Raw genomic sequence first — 20,282 nt, forward strand, 5'->3', positions numbered from 1 at the left:
CCCTTTCAAGTCAGCAGCACAGACAAGAAATTGTGAATGCCGTCTCCTTTTCTGTAGTGGCATATCTGAGTGAAACCACTCAAACGAGAAAAAAGAAAATGTAGGGTGGGATTTCGTCCATCAGGAATCAATTAAATTGTCATATTTTAATTGTGAAAGACAGGTTGTTAGGGGAGGGATTGGAATTTATCGAGCTATTAGACAACTGTTATGACCAGCCTTACCGCCAATCTACAAGTCATAAAATGCAAAATTTCATTAGAAAAAGATGATTTTTGATTTCATGGTGACATTAAAGGGTTAGTTCACCCAAAGAGGAAATTTCTGTTATTATCCACACCCAAGTCATTCAAAACTGCAAGACTTTTGTTCATCTTTGCAACACAAATTAAGGTATTTTTAAAATCTTATAAATTTTGTATCTCCTCTGAAATTCTAAGCTACCAAAACTTAGGTTTGCAGTACACACAGTATAGACAAACTTTCTCCATTGTTTCATCTACACACACAAACTTGTTATTCATTCATGTATGTCAAGATATAAAAGGGGAATAAAACATATCAAATTGAATAAATAATGTATTTAAATACAGGTTGTCTACCCTGTCCATATGGTGTGTTTAATGTTTTCCAAAGGCCAAATAAGGACTTACTTTAGCAAAAAGCCCTTGAGGGTTAGTTATTGTTCAGACTTCAGAGCACATGCCATATGCTTGAGAAAAAGAGAGAGAGATATGCACTCATTCACGTGGCAGCTCCCTCCTAACGTCGTATCCCTAGAATGAACTGAGGTTCTTCTAAATCCAGCCACCATCACACGTCTGCATGCACAGATACACACTCTTATGTAGAAAAGGCAATTAAATAGCTAACTGAAATTAGTCTGAGACAAATCTCAAAAGAAGAGAGTGGATTTTAAAAGACTAAGAGAGGAGGAGATTTTGAAAAGTTGAGATGTTGGGGGCGGGAGAAAACAAGAGATTGAGGTTGAGTTTATTCTGAAGAATACACAACAAGCTTCTTCAATTCTCCTTTTGTAGAGACAGGAAAAACAATCATCAACATTAGGGGTGGGCGATATCAGAGAATGTTATCAGAGAATGATAATTGAAGAGAATTGGCACTGGCTGGTTACTTCCGGGTTCTGGACTGGCTGCAGTAACACGTCTCTGTCCATGCGGGGGCGCTCGCGGTCGAGTGCAGAATGAATGGGAGTCAATGGGGTTTCACCCCCATAAATCCACTTTTCTCAGGATGTAATTTTTTGTCAAGTAATTTGAAAGTTGCATTGAAAAGGGAGGGCTAAAATAATACACTCAGTTGAAAATTGCATTTTTAAGTTCACTTATCTGTTCTAAAAATCCGTTCAAAAATGTGATGACGTCACACAATAGCAGAATGCTAGCGTGTTCCGGCCAACAACGGCCTAACCTGTAAGAAATCAAAAGGACATAAGTACTCGTTGCATTCGACTTTTGGCCTATAATCTATATTGAACTTGCGGAATCAACAATAAAATCTATGTTAATTTAACGACAAGCAGGTGAAAGAGACGCTTTTAGCCATTTACCCCCATAGACTCCCATTCATTCTGCACTCGCCCGTGATCACCTCCAGTGGAATTCTAATGGAACTGCAACCAAGGTGATGCACAATGGGGCTAATAGGAAGTGCCAAGGCTCTCCGTTAGACGGCCTCTGGCGATATGAACACAATCTTACATCACGATATGAGAAATTGTATTTCACGATATATATCATGATGTAGTTACTAATTCTGGTCACCAATTTTAATATCACAAAAAACTAATACTACTCCAAGTTAAAAAAAAATACTCAATCTTCCTGAAGACAAGTAAAGTAAACAGTGGTAAAGAAAGAGCAAATAAACTAATTACAAGAATAAAGGAAAACAAACTACAACAGAAAGCATGTGAAATAGACCTACCTGAAAAAATTCAAGAACTAGAAATAAGAACAATAAATTGCATAATGTAATTAGATGGAAAAAAACACTGCATTGTGTTCACTGTGTAAATTATACAATTATTCTTCTTAAGGTTATAAAAGTGATTTGGTAAAGAGCTGTGAGAGATTTTTTTTTGTATGTGTGGTTGATGAACATTAATAATGACTATAGGTAAATTGGATGCTGCCGCTTTAAGATCGACTGCACAGATACGATACTTGTGCACTTTCTTTCTCAACGGTTTACGTTTACTTAAGACATAAATGAATGTTTACTTGCAAAGACATGGTCACTTTGACACATAAGTATGTGCATTTAATATTTCAAGCTCAAAGCACTCAGTTCAGTTCACATTTAAACAGAGGCTTCATGTTCAGTATGCGCATAAAGCGAAATAAGTTTTCGTTCGCGGCTTACTACGCTTCAACGGTTTAAAATCACTTGTTTTTAAACCGCAATACTTAAAATGCATGCAAAGGTGAGCTTTCATGACAGATTAGCACAGCAATGTAGCGTGACCACAATAGAGACCAGTCCAAAATCTCTAGCGGTTAATGGTATATCGCAAAGCCAAAACCCCTACTTCCAGCTGCAATATATGGTAAATTTAGCAATAGAGACTTAACCAATGGCTCTCATATAGAGGTAGACATGCATTGAATAAGAAAACAAAAAACACCTACACACGTCTTACTCTATAAAAGCAACTATGATGTTCTTGAGGACAAGGACATATCCAGGAGTCCTTGTCAAGTACGTTCACAATGTGCAGAAGTGTGGAATCCATTAAGAGCAAGAGTAACGAGAGTCAGCACATGGCCACATTCAGGGGAAATCATCTCACACTTCATCTCCCCAGCTCTGTCTGCGTAGACTGTGTTCAAGAGTAATGGAGGTTTCAGCTTCAGATGATAAAAAGAATAAAAGCGGGGACGGTATGAGTGTGGAAGAAAGAAGCTGAATGAGGAGTGGAGGATAAAATATGGCCAGTTATCAGATGTGCACTTGAAAGCACCCCATTCTTAACTTACTGCAGGCTGGCAGATTCAGAGCCAGTGAAAATGATTTGGACAAGAACAACTTAATATCTAAATCGGAGGAGCCTGGAAGCGGTCAGCCTTTTCTTCAAATAGAAAAAGAGAATAAACACTTTCAAAAACAGTCAGAAACCGACCACTCCTTGAAGATTGCCCAACATCCCTTTGCTTCGTCTTGCCCCATGTATACCATCGACAACATTAAAAACATTAAGCGAGCCAAAACAACAGCAACAAAAGCAACATTAAGTGTCTCAAAAAGGAGAAAGACCTCTTTGTTTGACCCTGTGGACACATACCAGAGCCCCAGCACTTTTTTGTAGCCCTATAAATGGCCCGTGTGATCCGACAGCCCCTCCTCCAGTCAGGCCCTCTCGCAGTGGAAATGCGACCCTCACCGTCACAGTGAATTATGGGAACAAAGAGAAGCTGGGAGTTTGAGTGTCACAGTAGGGGAGATGTGTGGGGCCTGTCATAGTCTCTCAGGGATATGGTGCTCATCTGTAAAATTCCAATGGCTCTTGAAGAGGCTTTGCATAATTCTCCAGTTATCTCTGCACTGCCTCTTGGGATTCATAGTCTCATCTCTTTCTCAGATTCCAAAATTAACTTTTTGCCACACGCGCTAACAGCAGGTAACTGGCTCTCTTATCAGCTATGAAAACGTTGTTTACGTTGATTTAATTAACAATACACATGACTGTTCAAATGGGAGGAGTCAAAATTGTATTTCTTTAAAAAATCTTATGGAGAGTACGTTTAAAAAAAAAAAAAACATTAATGCTTTTATTGGCAAGGATGTATTGATCAAAAGTGAAAGTAAAGTAATGTTTAAAAAGTAAAGAATCCTGAAATGCATCATGGTTTCCACAAAAATAATAAGCATCACAATTTTTTTTACAATAATTTTGTGTTAATCATTTTTGAGCACCAAATCAGCATATTAGAATGATTTCTGAAGGATCATTGTCATGTAATTTTGAACTCTGGTCTTACTCTCTTGCCATCTCTCCATAAATGGAGAAGGGAGATCCTCACTCTGGATCAAAGGCCTGCGACACTTTAGCAGCTGCTTCATATGTTCTTCCCTGCCGAGTGTCTCAAATATATCTCATGATTTTCAGCAACTCTCTCGCTCACAACCTCCCCCTCTCATTCATCCATCATACTCGCCTTCTGCAGATTTTCTGGTAGATGTTTTAACTTAGTTTCTCATAACTGTGATCTCTCTTTCCACTCATTATCAAATCTCAGAGCCCTGTGAGAGTAAGGCATGGCAAATTAGGCAGCTTTAAGTGAGAAGAAGTGTGGCATAGAAGGCAATGGAAATGCATTTGCCCCTTTGTTTCTTGACATCTTGCACTGTCACAATCAAGTTCAGTTGAAGTACAAATCAATTCAAAGCAGAGTCATTCTATATTTCAAGAGACCTTTTCCGCAGCACTACTACTGTGAACTGAAGACCCAAGGCATTCTCCTGAAAGCTCTTGCCATGAAAAATAACACCCTTGAAGGAAACTCTCTTGGAGTGCTCAAGTGCAGACATGGCTCAAAAGGAAGCTTAAAGGTTACCCACACCAAAAGCAAACGTGGATTGCTGACAAGTGACAACTCATTGGTAACACTATCTACAGAGAGTGCCAGGGCTCTAAATTAACATTTTTAATGAGCACTATAACCCCTTACTGAAAATGTAGCATACCTTAAATCAACCTGCAACCAAATAATTCACATTTAGAGCTTTGAAGGCCTGGAAAAAGAAGCACTTGAAAGTTCTTGAAAAGTGCTTGAATTGCACTCTCAAAAGGATGTACGAACCCTGAATTGAATGTAAATGGTTACTGTCTGTTAGCATTAATGTTAAATCCAAGATATATGGGATGCCGATGTGATATCCCATACCCATAGTCACGTGTTGTACTGAGTGAACCGAAATGAAAACAATGAAGTGAGTCATTGAATCATTCATTCAAACCAATTTTTTAAAATAATTCATTCAGATTCATTAAAGGGTTGGTTCACCCAAAAATGAAAATTCTGTCAGTATTTACTCACCCTCATGTTGTTCCAACCCGGTAAGACCTTCGTTCATCTTCGGAACACAAATTAAGATATTTAAGATATTAACATCGCTCCTGCATACAGTCCGTAGGCTTCTTGAGGGACTGGCTCTTGCTGTCCCCGAAAAGTCATTAAAGACATTGTTAAAATAGTCCAAGTGACTACAGGGGCTCAATCTTTAGTTTATCAAACGACGAGAACACTTTTGTGCGCAAAAAAAACAACAAAAATAACGACTTTATTTCAACTATTCACTTCCTTCTCCATGGGCCTGTAGTCAGTTAACGTAGTGTGATTGCGTAGAGCTACGTCACACGTAGGCTCACTATTGGCCGACGCTGGTCATGTGTGTGTGATGCGTGTGACGTACAATAACAGAAGCTTACGCCATTAAACTAGTAACCTGACTCGCGCAGAGGGAGAAATAAACGAATAGTTGAAATAAAGTCGTTATTTTTGTTGTTTTTTTGCGCACAAAAGTGTTCTCGTCGTTTGATAAACTTAAGATTGAGCCCCTGTAGTCACTTGGACTATTTTAACGATGTCTTTAATGACTTTTTGGGGACAGCAAGAGCCAGTCCCTCAAGAAGCCTACGGACTGTATGCAGGAGCGATCTTAATATCTTAAATATCTTAATTTGTGTTCCGAAGATGAACGAAGGTCTTACGGGGTTGGAACAACATGAGGGTGAGTAAATACTGACAGAATTTTCATTTTTGGGTGAACTAACCCTTTAAACATTTTAAATACAATATCATATCAGAGTCACCAAAGCCCCCAAATTAAAAAAACAAATGAGTACCTTTTTAAGTCCAGACTCGATCGATTATATTAAACAGTTTGCTCTGAGGCTGAGATTTCAAAGTTCTGGTTTAAAGGGAGGCTGTTTCATCCCCCTTATAACCAAAGACGTGGAATCGCACAAATAAAACAAACAGACGTTCAGTCAGACGGCCGTGGGCTCGTGCCTGGCTGCCGGGATATACGCGCGATTATTCACTGATGACGAGTTAAGACAGGCTAATGCTTCAGTGACAGCACTGAACAGGCCCACTCGCAACCCACCAGGCCTAGCAGAGTGTTACTCATGGCAGCCTTCTGCCGATTACAGAGATACGAAACCAGAAAACACACAAAGGCACAGGAGCATCCTGTGACCTCCAACCCTTGTGTCAGTCCTGAGAGCAAAGAGATAAGCGCCGCATTCTCTGCACCTTGTTTGCTTATGAAAGGAACTTTCATGGAATATTTATCAGCTGATGCTTGAAAATCAAAAGCCTTTGAGCGAAGAGTGCTTCAAAAAGCCAGGGCCATATCACAGCATCTCTGTAAGGGTGATATGAGGGCAAGGACAAAATACACTGCAGCAGAAAAGAGCTTCTTAGGAGAAGACAGGAAGAGGGAGAAGATTATTCATCCATTTCTGAACTTTGAATAAGCGCTAGGCATTATTTACTAATCAAAGGCTTGGTATTCATATCAGGATTTATAATTCATACTCCATGAGAAGAGCCTGTCATAGTGGGGAGGGAGGGAGGGAGAGAGAGAGGGGATAGAAGAAGCAGTTTCATAGATAAAGATGATGATGATCTTCTGCGAGCATGTGGAATCAAGTCTTCCCATCAGTCTCTCCTGAGGTCTTTTCAGTGCAGCAAATACCAAGCCTGAGGCTGACATCACACAAATCAAATGCTTGAAACAAAACCCCAAAAGCACAGAAGAACTGTCGAAAATTCCTATTCTTGTCATTATGACAAGTTTCTCTCCACAGAGGCAGCAAACGACAGCTGGAACCATTCATAGCATGTCTGTACCATTTGTCAATTTCTTAATGCTGTTTTTATGCTAAAGGCAGCACACACAGAAGTCTTGGTTTGGTACGTACCTCAGTTTTGGGGTCACGGTTCGATACATTTCTGATTCCTGATGGCACAATGTCAAATTAAAAAAACTCTGTCTTTATGGTAATACAGATAAGTTAGGCTAAAGGGTCTTTGAGTCTTTGAGCAATAAAGAAAATAAACAGGATGCCGTTTTCTGCCGCCCGGATTCCTTACTTTAAAGTTAGTGGAGCACATCGCAAAAAAAAAGTAATCGTAACTCAGTGTATAGGCTACTGGTAAGCTCTTGCATGCCATGGTTGGAGCATAGACTGTCTCTTCTTCTGCTCTTTGTCCTGTTGTGGCAGTTAGCAAACAGCGCTGAATTTCCATGTGGTCCCCTTCATCTCATTGTCTGATTGTATGCCCCGAATTGTGACGTCCATTCTAGGGGTGTAGCAGTTCAAATAGCTCACGGTTCGGTTTGTATCACGGTTTTAGGTTCATGGTTTTGGTACGTTTCGGTATGTGCTATGTTCAGGGGAAAAAGGACTGTCAAATAAAAATAAAGAAAAGAAGAGCAAATAATCGAACAGCACAAATGAATAAAATAGAGCAAAGATACTAATACATTTTAGTCCATTTCAGGTTTTTCAGGTAGGTTTAACATTAGTTTTTCAAGTAATCAAATGTAAAATAACATTACATATTTGAATGTATGAATTAATTAATTCTCACTAAATTAATTCTCACTAACACACTAATGCTGATGGACATTGAATTTCCCCTGGGGGGATTAATAAAGGCATCTACTCTACTACTAAAGTTTTGGTAAAGTTTGATTACCATTAAAAACACAGACAGTAGGAATATTAGGCTGCTGACATAACACACATATCCAAAATACTGATAGCCTAATGTTACATATGCGTTGTCTTTCTCAACTGTATAAATTCACTTAACGGACTATGTCTGATGTGACTATGACTATGCATAACGGACTATGTCTGATGTGATAATTCAAGCCGTGAATTATGATCAAAATTTTTGTGTGAATTTGTTTGTTCTAGCACAACATTTGAAAGAAAACTAGCCTACTTGCGCACTGACTAAGATGTTTGCGCGCTTCGGATGAGTGTGCACACACACACGCACAAACATAGTGCAAACACAGCGTGCGCAGGTTCTACAATACACGATTTACAATCTAACAACACCAGAACTTTGATCGATACCAAAACCTAAAATTACACAATGTCAAGTTTAAAATATAAACTAGATTAGAAAACATAGAAATGCAGTAGAAAAAAGCATAAATAGGGATTTTAGTAAAAGTGCCTTTGTTTATATTATACGTCTTTGTTAAGTCCATGCATGACTAATAATATAAATTATTAGTTAAACTGGTAAATCCCTATATTATATAGAACACAAATAAAAGGCAGATGAAAGAAGGTGGAAAGGAGCTCTGTAACAGGAGGCCAAAATTACTGCACATTAATATGAGGTTAGGTATGCAAGAATTCACACATTCAGAGACAAAAATGCACAATGTCAAGTATAATATTTTATAATACCTTCACTGTGTTTTATTAATTTCCTCCTTCTTTCTATGGACATTTAAATCATCTTAAATTAATCCAAGAGTTGAGATGAATGCGTCACTAAAAACATTCCCAATTCTCATTATAAAGCCAAAAGAAAGCCGAGGAAAATGAAATGGCACCTCAGACGTTTTTTTTAACCGATGTACAATCAAGAAAAAAAGTCCAGACGGACGTTCAGAGGACCGCCACGGCTTGATTAGCCAAGCTTATCTAACAGCGACAAAAAGAAAAACTACTGAACAAAGAAAGTCCTTTCTGATGGATAAGATGAAGCGCGTGACAGAGGGTGACATTTAGGAATTAACTTTAATCCCAAGGACTTGCAACACTATAGCCAGGCGTTTCAGAGCTTTTCCCAGTGTTTTCACAGAGCTTACTCAAACAACCATTATAACTAGTCAGAAGCACTCAGAGACAATAATTAGAGACGACAAACTAGCAAACAAAACAGAATTAAGCAGCGCTGACACATCAGAGTCTATATAAAGTCTTTGGCATGCATTCAGACAGCAGCATATGGCAAGTTCTCACAGGCCGAACATGAGTGACTGTGACAGAAACCATGAGCACAAATGCAAAAACATCGACGCATGGAAGCTAAATCTGCATTAGTTCCATCTCATCAAACTGCCTCAAAAACACTCCCTACATGAAATGTATAGAAATATTCACTTTATTCAGGTTCTTTCTGCGAGCTTAATTAGTGTTTCAGATTTTTATACTTGACATGCCAACATTTAAAAAAAGTGAAATATAAATTAAGACATTGAATATTTTATTTATACAATAATTTATTTGTAATTTGCAATAACAACAGGCTATTTCACACTCATAAATGAAACTCCATGCCAGCTATAAATTTAAGAACTATACTTTGATGGAAAACTATATTATGTGGTGCCAATAATGGCCCATTATAATGATCAAATATGTCTGATACTTGCATGACTACAACTCATTCTCACACCGTGTCCTAACTACACGCGACGTGACTCCGCGCCGCGATAAAAGGTATCTTTTCCATGTTAATCAGTTTTTGTCCTAACCAGACGAGACGGCGACACACAAAGTTTCTAATTTAGAAACGGTTCCTATTTCTGTGACGTCGCGGCCCACACAGAGATCTCATTGGATGGAAGTTCTGTGTCATGAATATTTAATCAGCAAACATGGACGCTGAGGAACTGATAGTCGAAGCATATAATATAGCGATCAAAATGAATTCTATGCAAACATACAACTGTACTTCATAACAAAATTAGTCAAATGAGTATATTTTGTTAATGTTTTGATTTTTAATAATGTTATTTCTTGATTTGATTATGACCTTACCCATTTGCAATGCGAGAGCGGGCTAGCAGTGCGCTTTCACAGAGAGACTCCGCCCACACAGTGTTTTTGATTGACGTGTGGCGTCTCACAGTCGCGTCGCTGGAATTTTATCGCGTCGCGTGCAGTTAGGACACGGTGTCATGCTCAAAAACAAAAACTGACAGTCTAGAAATGTTAACTTTTTACAACGAAACGATTAAAAAAGTGTTTCACGTGTTCCAGATGTCTTGGTTATTAAGGAATAAAAACCACAGTAATGATTAACAAAATCACGCAAGTACAGTGAGCTGAGCTACAGCTCCGTCAACTGGGGCCGGTTGCATAAACAGACTGTCCTAAGAACTAGTCTGACCAACTAGAAATTAGCCAAGGGGCAAGCAATCTAAAATTAGACCAACCTACATTTTTATATAACTGATTAGCCAAGTTAAAAAGTTTATGAACAGTCCAACATAATTTTTTTTTTTTTATGACTAACTTGTAAGACTAGTCTTGGAAGTTTTTGCAACCGGCCCCTCGTATAAAAGTTGATATTAGTTTTGATATAAACAAGGAGATGCTACAAAACATTCATGAATATTCATAAATCAGAATGCAGATTTCTTCTTTCTGTTTGTCTCTGAGCAGCAATGAGCTAAAGGTGATCTAAGGAAGCCGCTTGACTTCTCAACCATACTCATCTTCTAAACCTTCTGATAAAAGGTCCCCCAGTCCACCCCACCCCCCATTGCTGAGCTCCTAACCTGGCATCATGACAGTCAGTAGGGAGAAAAATCCTCTTACTGAGCATGCGAACAACTCTGTTCCCTAGTGAGAGAGCCCACATGGGCTCCCCAGCCCCCACTCTCCAAACAGGCTGAAATATTCCACAGGCCTGCAGGGAGACAACTAACTAGGTGCAATGGGTTTCTGAGAGCGTGTGTGTGCCTGCAGTAAAGCACTATGATGAGCAAAGTGAAGAATTTTAGTGCATGACTGAAATACCCTGGGTCATTTGAAGGTGAAAATGTGCTTTAACCCCTCTGAAGCTGGAATAAAATGGCACGGTACAACTACAAAATGAAAACTCACTCTTGTCTGCACCTAAGCAAATTAGAAAGACAGGGCCAATAAAACGCTCTATTGATTATTAACACAATTCTGACATGATTAAATCTAATCCTGAAAAATTTCAGCTGTATTTTAAGGGCACTTAACGGGAGAGCACAAGGACAGCACAGCAAAGTAATCATCCATCAATATGAGTCATTTCATCCTGCATCTACAGAGAGCTTTTTCAGATTTCAGAGCGTTCTTTGATGTACACTGCTGGAACTGAATCTAAACTTCCTGTGGAAATGACATGTTTCAGTCAGAGGGCTTTCAGGGCACTCACCACATTAACAGATTTCTATGCTGTTGCTCCTCTTCAAAACGAGCACAAAAACGTATTTGCAAGGTGTACGATTCCCATGCCCATGTATATGAGTGTTTCTCTGCAAGACAGGATGCACAGCAGGGTTTATTTCAAGGCTGTCTGCTTGGAAAACACTTCCTGGTGAAGACTCTCAGTTTTCTCAACAACTCTATTTGTTGCCAAAGAAAAAGACAACAGGCTTATTTTGAAAGCAATCATCAAATAGAGACAATTCCGTTTCCGATCATTATCGCAGCTGGTAACTTTGCAAACTTGTTTGAGAGTTGTTGTTCTTTTAGAAAGAGGTGATATAGGATGTTTTCCCACAAAGTCTTAAAAGAATCAAACTCGGTTCAGTTCAGTTCCTTTAAATTTTAAAGGAACTGAACTGAAATGAACCAAAAAGTGAACAAGATGAAAGAGCTTTTTTTTATTACAGTCACACTGTTCCACACCTTGCCCCAAATCTGTGACAGGGCCTCAGTTAATTTTCCTTTCATCATTTTTGTGGATTATGATGATGATTACTTTTATTTTTGTATTTGAGTTCAATAAGGACAGTCAAAAAAAAAACAAAAAAAAAACAAATTATTCATGCTGGTTGCTGGGTACCGTTAGGGTGCTGCTTCATGATAACCAGCACAGGTGCCCACCTTTTATTGTAGTTTAGCATCAGTAAAATAATCTTTATTATTTTATTTTCTAAAACCTAAAAGATAAAATGAAAGCTTTAAAATAAAAATCACACAATATTTAAATATAGAGGCAAATTCAACCTTGTTCAACTCTTGTCTTTGGTTTTGTTTTCAGAAAGCATGTTAGAAGTGAACCACACTTTGGCTTCACTTACAGCAAACCATACTCAGACCACAGCTTGAAATTGTCAGTTCGGATCATTTTTAATTTAGTTTGAAGCATTCAAGTGAGAAAAAGTTCATATGAACTGCTTTTAGGTATACAAGTCGACACCAAAGAACTAGCTCTGATGAAAGCTGACTGTCTCGCGTGCGTTAGGGCAAAAAAAGTTGAGCTTGCACAGACTACGACCAACTAGCATGTACATTCTGCGCCTATGCGAGAGGACATAACTCTCCCATATCAGCAGGTGGCAGTAGTCTAGTCTGTATTCAGCAGTCAAAAAGAGCTAGAAATGTGGGTTTACAAAGCAAGCAGTGTTTGTTTTTAACCATTGTTTACAATGTCTCGTTCATTACAGATGGATTCGTGTAGCTTCGACATCTTGATTCCAAAAAGTCATGTTATTATTAAAATCACTTTTCAAATGAGATGAAATGACAATAATGACAAGTGTTTGCACCGTATTCTCTCTTTACTCCGTCATTTGTTTGCTTTCGTCAGTTCCGTTTTTTTTTTTTTTTTTTTTTTCTTATGCGCTGATCCAGCCCACTTAACTGACGCCTTGGGAAGCATTTGGACATGCTTCAATATCTGACGCTTTAGGGGCCCTTTAGCGTCAGTAAGATGACGCCCTAGGATCGCGTGTACCCTACCCCCACCCCACACCTAAACCCAACCGCGTCCTCTAACAGACGCTTTCCTTTAGCGTCAGTTAGATGACGCCGTAGGATCGCGTCATGTAAGTGACGCTAAAGGGCGCCTAATGCCTGGTTCAGATTACACGATTTTTTTTGTCTGTTACGATAGTCACTGTGTCAGATTACGCGATTTTTACTCTTAAAATCTTGTCTTGTCGTGGACAAGAAACATGTCAGACTACACGTTGCTTCCTGACCAGTCATCGTGTGCCGTCTTTAACGACGCGCGTGATGTCATCGAGAAGGCGAAACTACTAGCGAGTGACTTCCGGAAACGAACGTAAACAAACAATGGATGAAGCGGCGAGTGTTGTATTGGCTGTCCTGTGTGCAGAAAAACGTAAAAAAAGAAAGAAAACCCGACAATGGACACGTTCCTGGATAGCTGGAAGAGAACAGTATGGGCTGTCAATCCTTCAAAGAGAACTTGAGGTAAAACATATTGTTTTCTTATATATTTTTACTTTTAGCCAGTAGTACAAGTAATAATGTTGCTAGTTTGTTGCTATGTTGTTATATTACAAAAACAGACTGTTAAAATTTAAATTTAATTGTTCACCAATGTAATTAAATACTTCTAATGTTCAGAAGTAAACGTTTTTCGTTATGCAGTCACATGGGGTAATTTAGCCTTTAACATAAAGTTTCAGTTCAATGGTTTAATGCCTTTGATTGATTCATAACACCATAATCTAGGCTTAATCTCAATTATAAAAATTGCAATACCATTATACGCAAAAATATTATTATTGAGAGTGAAAAAAACCCCTCCTTCCCTTAATGTCTTTAAAGTCACCAACTGTACACAAATAAATATTTAAAGACATTAAACATTAAAGAGAAGGAGGTTGTTTTTTTTTACTCTCACTAAAAATATTTTGTGTTGTAAACTATACTAGTATACAAATGTAAACTATGCTATCGACCATCTCTAATCAAAGCTATTAAATTATTAAAAACACTAACATCATCGTAAAGCTGCTTTGAAATTATATGTATTGTGAAAATCACATACATTTTAATTGGAGGTGATTATTTGTTGTCTTTGTAAACCAAACAACCACACCATGTTTTTTTTGTTTTGTTTGTTTTCTATTTACACTGTAGGACAGTGACAGGAAGGGTTTTCGTGAACTGCTTAGGATGGATGTGGAGGATTTCAGCTACTTGCTTGGCAAAGTCAGACCATTTATCCAAAGAAGGGACACGAAACTGAGAAGAGCAATCAGTGCAAGAATGAGGCTGTCACTTACGCTACGATTCCTTGCTACCGGTAAAAAGTAAATTTTAAAAAAAAAATCATATGACCTTGGTTTCACAGACAAAATGTAAGCTAGTCCCAGACAAAATGCAAGTTTGAGCTGTTTAAATTGAAAGGAATACTGCCCTACAAAGGCAAAGCGCAGTAACTACACATTTGGTCAAAAATGAGTTAAGCCGGGCTTAATGGGCTTTATGACGTGTTGTCTTGTGAAAAAATATCTGGTTTAAATTATGTCCCGTTTCGGAGATGCATTACCACATAATCTACCCATAACATGTTTGACTGGCTGGTATAAAAACTTTAAAGGCCTTTTTCTCCGTTTCTTTGTTTGCGTAGTTACTGCACTTTGCCTTTGTAGGGCAGAATAGCCTATGCACTTAAAATATATCAGTGACATTGTTTTGTCTCAAGATGCACACCAGTAATTTTTTTAAGGCAAGTTTATAAAAGCTACTCAAATGACCTAATTAATTTAATGCCTAATCTTTGCTTAATTAGCCATTTCTGTAAAATCAGGCCATGATGTATTATACACCTTATACACATGCTCCTTTCCACAGGAGAGACGTTTAGATCTCTGAGCTTCCAGTACCGGATCGGCCGTAGTACCATCAGTGAGATAGTAATGGAGACTTGTCAAGCCTTGTATGAAGTCTTAAAGGATGATCATTTAAAGGTAAGTAATTTGATGTAAATAATAGATGTACATTTCACAACAGTGGGTGGACACATAAAGAGAAGCCTTTACTGGAGAAGTCCCAAAACCAAGTGTTTTACCCAGAGAGTCAAAACCAGAGTAGATAATGAATCATTTTCTAAATTATAATTAGTGGACTTTAGGAAAAAAATTCTTTAAAAAAAAGGTATAACCTCTGTAAAAATGAGAGAACATTACATGTATTAATTATATATGGTGTTTCTTTTTTTTTCTCAGACTCCCACAACAGAGGCAGAGTGGAGAGAGGTGGCAATGGGATTTGAAAACAAATGGCAATTTCCTAATTGCTTAGGAGCCATAGATGGAAAGCACATCTACATCCAGCCACCTGCTAACTCTGGAAGTACTTACCACAATTACAAGTCCAGATTTTCTGTTGTACTCATGGCAGTAGTCGACGCAGATTACAGATTTATTTACGCAAATGTTGGCGTACAAGGAAGAGTGTCAGATGGAGGAATATTTGGCCAGTCAGACCTCCGAGCTGCCATGGACAGAGATCTGCTGAATGTCCCACCCCCAGAGCCACTACCAGGGAGTAACATATCTTTGCCCTATGCATTTATTGGTGATGAAGCTTTCCCTCTTCGAATCGACCTGATGAAGCCATACCCCTTCCGAAATCTGGACCATGGGCAGCGAATATTTAACTACAGGCTATCAAGGGCAAGGCGTACAGTTGAAAACGCATTTGGAATTTTGGCCAATAGACTCCGTGTTTTCCTTTCCAACATTGCACTGGAGCCTGAGAAAGTGACAACAGTTACACTAGCTGCACTCTGTGTGCACAACTTCCTGAGGAAGAAGGCGTCAGATGTGTACCTGCCTTCAGCCTTTGCAGATGTTGAAGATGACAATCACAACATTGTTCCTGGAGCTTGGAGAAGGGATGGAGAACTCCCCTCTGTGGCAGCAAGCAGTGCACGGAATGCCACAACCGCCGCCAAAAATCAGAGAGACAATTTAAAGGCATATTTTCTTTCACCTGCTGGATCTGTTTCCTGGCAGGAAAATATGATTTAAACACCAACTGGTTAAATCTTTTCATATTGACCACTATTGCAAGACGTATAGAACACTTGCTCAGAAAGACTTTTTTTTTGTACACTATACAAATTACTAGTACTAGTACAATATACAACCAACTGAAAGGTTGAAAACTTTAGTAAAATGTTAAGGGATAGTTCACCCAAAGAATTTCTTCTGTCATTAATTACTCACCCTCATGTCGTTCCAAAGCTGTAAAACCTTCATTCATCTTCAGAAAACAAATTAAGATACTTTTAAACAACTTAATTTGTGTTCCGAAGATGAACGAAGGGCTTGTGGGTTTGAAATGACATGAGGGTGAGTAATTAATGACAGAATACATTTTTCTGGGTGAATTAACCCGTTAAAGTCTTAATTATATATGTGTAATTAAAAAATTAGTAGAATGTGTAACGGTTAAAGAATGTAAAATGATTTGTGTTTTAAAAATGCACAAGATACATTTTCTTTAGTAAAATCTTTTATTGAAATCAAATAACACTTTTCTCGACTCATTTCATAAGTCGTAAGTTTTGAACAAAGGGAAAATGACTCGCAAACATTAACCCTTTTAAAATGTGCAAACATTTGCAAAACAGCTTAAACATAAACTGCATTCAAAGTGCCAACAACAAACAGCATTTCAGACACAATGTGACTGCAGTTTAGCACCATCACACACACAAAAAAAAGGGATCAATACTTGAACTTAGACCCCATTTATTTCCTGGTCATATGCCTCTTCTACTGCCCTGAGGTAGCTCACTGGAGGGGTTACAGAGGGTACATAAATGGATGTATTCTGGTAGGGTTGGTTCAAATTTGTGTGTCCCTGCCAAGGCGTTTGGGGGCGTAAAGGTCGCTCAGGATCAGGATGTAGTGCTAATCTGGCCTCATTTTCTTGTGCATCGTATAACATCATAAGGATGTTGCGACGTAGTCTCATCTTGGTCAGTGGGTCTTTAATTAGCTTAATCTCAGTAACTACCTGTTTGGCAAATGTTTGATCAACATCCGTACTGGCATTTACCAGAGTTTCAGATACATTTTTCAAAATGGTTACTTTCTCCAATTCAAGTTCATCTAATGATTTATCTCGTAACTTTTGTTTGGGTTTGTAATGTGCTCTTTCAGGAACCTGACGATGCTGGTGTGATGATGAGGCTTCAAGTGAGGTTTGTGGAGTTGATGGTCCAGATGTGTGGTGGGAGGTGGAGGTGGATGACTCGAACACACCCTCCTCTGTCTCCTGATCTTCTCCACCCTCATCTGTGATGCTGTGTTCCAAGTCATCCAACTACAATAAAACAAGTTGTGTGAAATATCAGGCATTAACAAGTAATGACACAATACATGTTTTGAAAGCATATACTACAGAAAGCTCACACATGTATTTAAAAGTTAGAAAGGACTGTAACAACCTTTACCCCAAACTTACATTAAGTGTAGACTGAGACACGCGTTGTACAACAAAGGGCTGTAGAAACTGCAGGTTTTTTAAAATCCACTTCTGTCTGGAAGTTAATTCTTTGTCGCCACTGCCACTCGGTTTTGAACGGAGAACTTTCCCATACTGTGTTCGGAGGGAAGCAGCTTTTGTTTGGACCTCACCGGCTGTAGGTAAGAAATCAGATTACAAATGTAAAATCTAGTCTCTGTAATTGTCAATCACACTACTCACTCGCACGCACACACACACACACACTCACTCATACACACATACACATACACATACACATAACATACATAGTCTCACACACACTCAAACTCACTCTCTTTTGTTCATTCATACATGACATACGCGCGCGCGCACACACACACACACAGACAGACTCGCTCACGCACTCATACATAAATAATCACACACACACTCAAACTCACACACTCTCGTTCATTCACACATACATAGCCTACATACGCGCACACGCGCACACATACTCACTCGACTCGCTCAAGCACGCACTCATACACACGTACGCACATACATGAATGATTAGCTAGCCTAATGCTAATTTCAGTACTCACTGGGTTGCTGTAGTGTTTCCGCTATTGTTCGCCAGCATTTTTCTTTTTGAATTCTGTCGTGGTAGTCCCTCGATGACACATCATAAAGACAGGAGTGCTGTTGCCACAGCTCCACGAACCTTTCCTCCATGTCATAACTCCACCTAGCACCATCGTCTCTCTTTCGTTTCGCCATTTTTGAAAGTTGTGTACGAAAACGCTTCTGTGCTCCTATTGGTCAACCTCATACATGTGACGGAACCCGTCGTGGACGACCATTTAAAAAATTAAACATGCTAGTCTTTTTATCGTGATGTCGTGAAGCATCGCAGACGCGACGTATGTTGTCGCCCACTATGACACATTATACGAGATGATAAGATCGAATCTTGCGTCCCGACGCCTGTTGTCGTTTACGAAACCCCACGACACCCTACGTCAAAAGGATCGTGCCAAAATCGGCCTAAAAACGTGTAATCTGAACCAGGCATAAAACGTCAAATATTGAAGCATGGTCAAAGGTGACGCCTTGGGGTGAGAATGCGTTGGCTGATCGGTTAAGGTGAACAGCCAATCATAGTGACGAGCTTTACCGCCGATTAATCCAACTACAGCCAACGGTGCAGAGAACTAAGCCAACCGACACTCAAAAATGGCCTGACATTGCCCATCGCCCTTTAGACCCTAACCGTACCTCTTCTCTGCAACAGACCGAATGCTTGCAAGCAGGCCAATACTTGGACCTCATGAAGCAGGATTTTCTTTTAGGCAGGCAGCAGGCTCAGGGATCCATTTAATAGCATCAGAATGCTAGCTAAATGTCCTTTTCAAGAACTCTCCTATAGGTTTCACTAAAGAAGGCCTGATAAATACTGCTTCTCTTGACCTCAAAGCACTCCATCAGCCAAAGAAGACAAAGCAGCACAAAGGACGCTTAAAAAAAAGAGCTATTATGCATGCAGAGAGATGGGCAAATAAGTGCATACGATTGAGCTGTGCACTTTGAAGGGATTTTTCCAAAAGCCCCTGTGAAGCACTGTAAAAAAGTATTACTTCTCCCTGTGGAAAAAGTGTGTTTAACTGCCAAACTTTATAATTAAAAGTTTAGAAAGAAGGACACCCGAATTCAAGAAAGCATTGTCAATTATCATAATAGAGTCTTATTGCAAAAACAGAGGGCAATGGTAAATAGATTTTTGAGATCAATATCTTATTATCTGCTAAATGTGATCTTCTTCTGTATATTCAATGCACTAATATCTTGGATAATGTCATCAGTTATTGTAGACTTTAAAACATGTAGGTGCCATTTTTTTTTAAGTTTCCAGAACATAATTGCTTGATAAAGTTGTGGTTGAATAGTTTGAACTCTTTAACTGACTCTCTGAATGAACTGGTTCAAGAGGTGTTTGTGAGACCCAAACAGTGTGTGAAGCTACTTCATCTACTTTCTGCATCCCTTCAATAACACTATAAGAGACATCAAAGCTTTCCTCCAGTACTCTTTACTGCCTTAGTCTGTTAATTATATGGCTAGAACTAAGAACAAATAAGTATCATCCAGAGGACATATAATACAAGAGAGGGAGTTTTCTTAGGGTTTAAAGCATTGATCTTTCTCAATCTGCTTTCAGAAAACATGCATTGTGAAATGTGCAATAACAAAATTGAATTGACAATGCCCAGCAGTGTCTGGACAGAACTGTCCTTTTCAAAAATGCAGCCTTTTCAGTCAAAACAGGCCAACAACAAATCTAGCACATCAAAACTGCACTACAGATTTGTGAAACTTTCTTTGTATTATCTGAAATCAAAAGGTTCATGCTTGTCATAGACAACGAAGCTCTCATTTGACAAGCCTTTGATGGATTTTAAGAAGCTTCAAGAAAATCACCAGCACAATATTTGCTGAAGATCAAAGCTAAGCTCTACAGTTGCACCTTGCCTTTCATAGACTTTCACATTCTTATTCTCTTCATACCTGCAAACTATTGAGAGGCGACATGGTGTGAAAGTAAATCCTTGTAGGACGTCCAAGGACAACATTGGCTAAAAATTGGAAAATTACAAGAAAAAGTACAATGTTTTCTAAAGAAAAAATAAAAACCTCTTCAAATCTTCAGGACTCTTTTAGGTGATATATTTTGGTTTCAAAACAGCAAATTTTGTAACACCATCAGCATGTGCAGGAGTGTGACATCAACTCAACCGTCAGTGATCCCCCGACTAGCTCGATCAAACATACTAGCCTAACTAAGAGGTAGTTAAAAAAAGTAAACGGTCGGTAATAAAATACCTCATCATAACAAATCATAAAAATTATGAGCAACAGCACAAATACAATAGAACAAACCTACTAATAAAAATACAAATAAAACACTGATTTTCAGTTTTTCAGACAGTAATTTTTAGGTAGAGAAAATGAATAATCAAATGTAAAATAGCACTGCCTAGTCTTCGGCGTAAAAATTGTAAAAATTATATAGAAT

General features: G+C 38.7%; 3 protein-coding genes across 3 annotated transcripts in view; 1 reads left to right on the forward strand and 2 right to left on the reverse strand.

Moving 5' to 3' along the window:
* Window positions 1-20,282, reverse strand: part of glceb (glucuronic acid epimerase b) — a 54,860-nt gene that overhangs the window by 28,385 nt on the left and 6,193 nt on the right. The gene's annotated exons all lie outside the window — the stretch shown is intronic.
* Window positions 13,064-16,023, forward strand: LOC120488201 (uncharacterized). Its single transcript, XM_039684780.2, has 4 exons — window positions 13,064-13,210; window positions 13,886-14,051; window positions 14,603-14,718; window positions 14,977-16,023. Exons 1-4 carry the CDS (start codon window positions 13,070-13,072, stop codon window positions 15,781-15,783), a joined length of 1,230 nt encoding a protein of 409 aa, XP_039540714.2. The 5' UTR covers window positions 13,064-13,069; the 3' UTR covers window positions 15,784-16,023.
* On the reverse strand, window positions 16,315-18,206 carry LOC120488202 (uncharacterized). The gene is made up of 3 exons (XM_089129478.1): window positions 17,815-18,206; window positions 17,228-17,403; window positions 16,315-17,086 (listed from the first exon to the last, which is right to left on the reverse strand). Exons 1-3 carry the CDS (start codon window positions 17,987-17,989, stop codon window positions 16,499-16,501), a joined length of 939 nt encoding a protein of 312 aa, XP_088985604.1. The 5' UTR covers window positions 17,990-18,206; the 3' UTR covers window positions 16,315-16,498.

The sequence above is a fragment of the Pimephales promelas genome, chromosome 1, assembly GCF_988280905.1.
Source record: "Pimephales promelas chromosome 1, fPimPro1.hap1.1, whole genome shotgun sequence".
Lineage (NCBI taxonomy): Eukaryota > Metazoa > Chordata > Actinopteri > Cypriniformes > Leuciscidae > Pimephales > Pimephales promelas.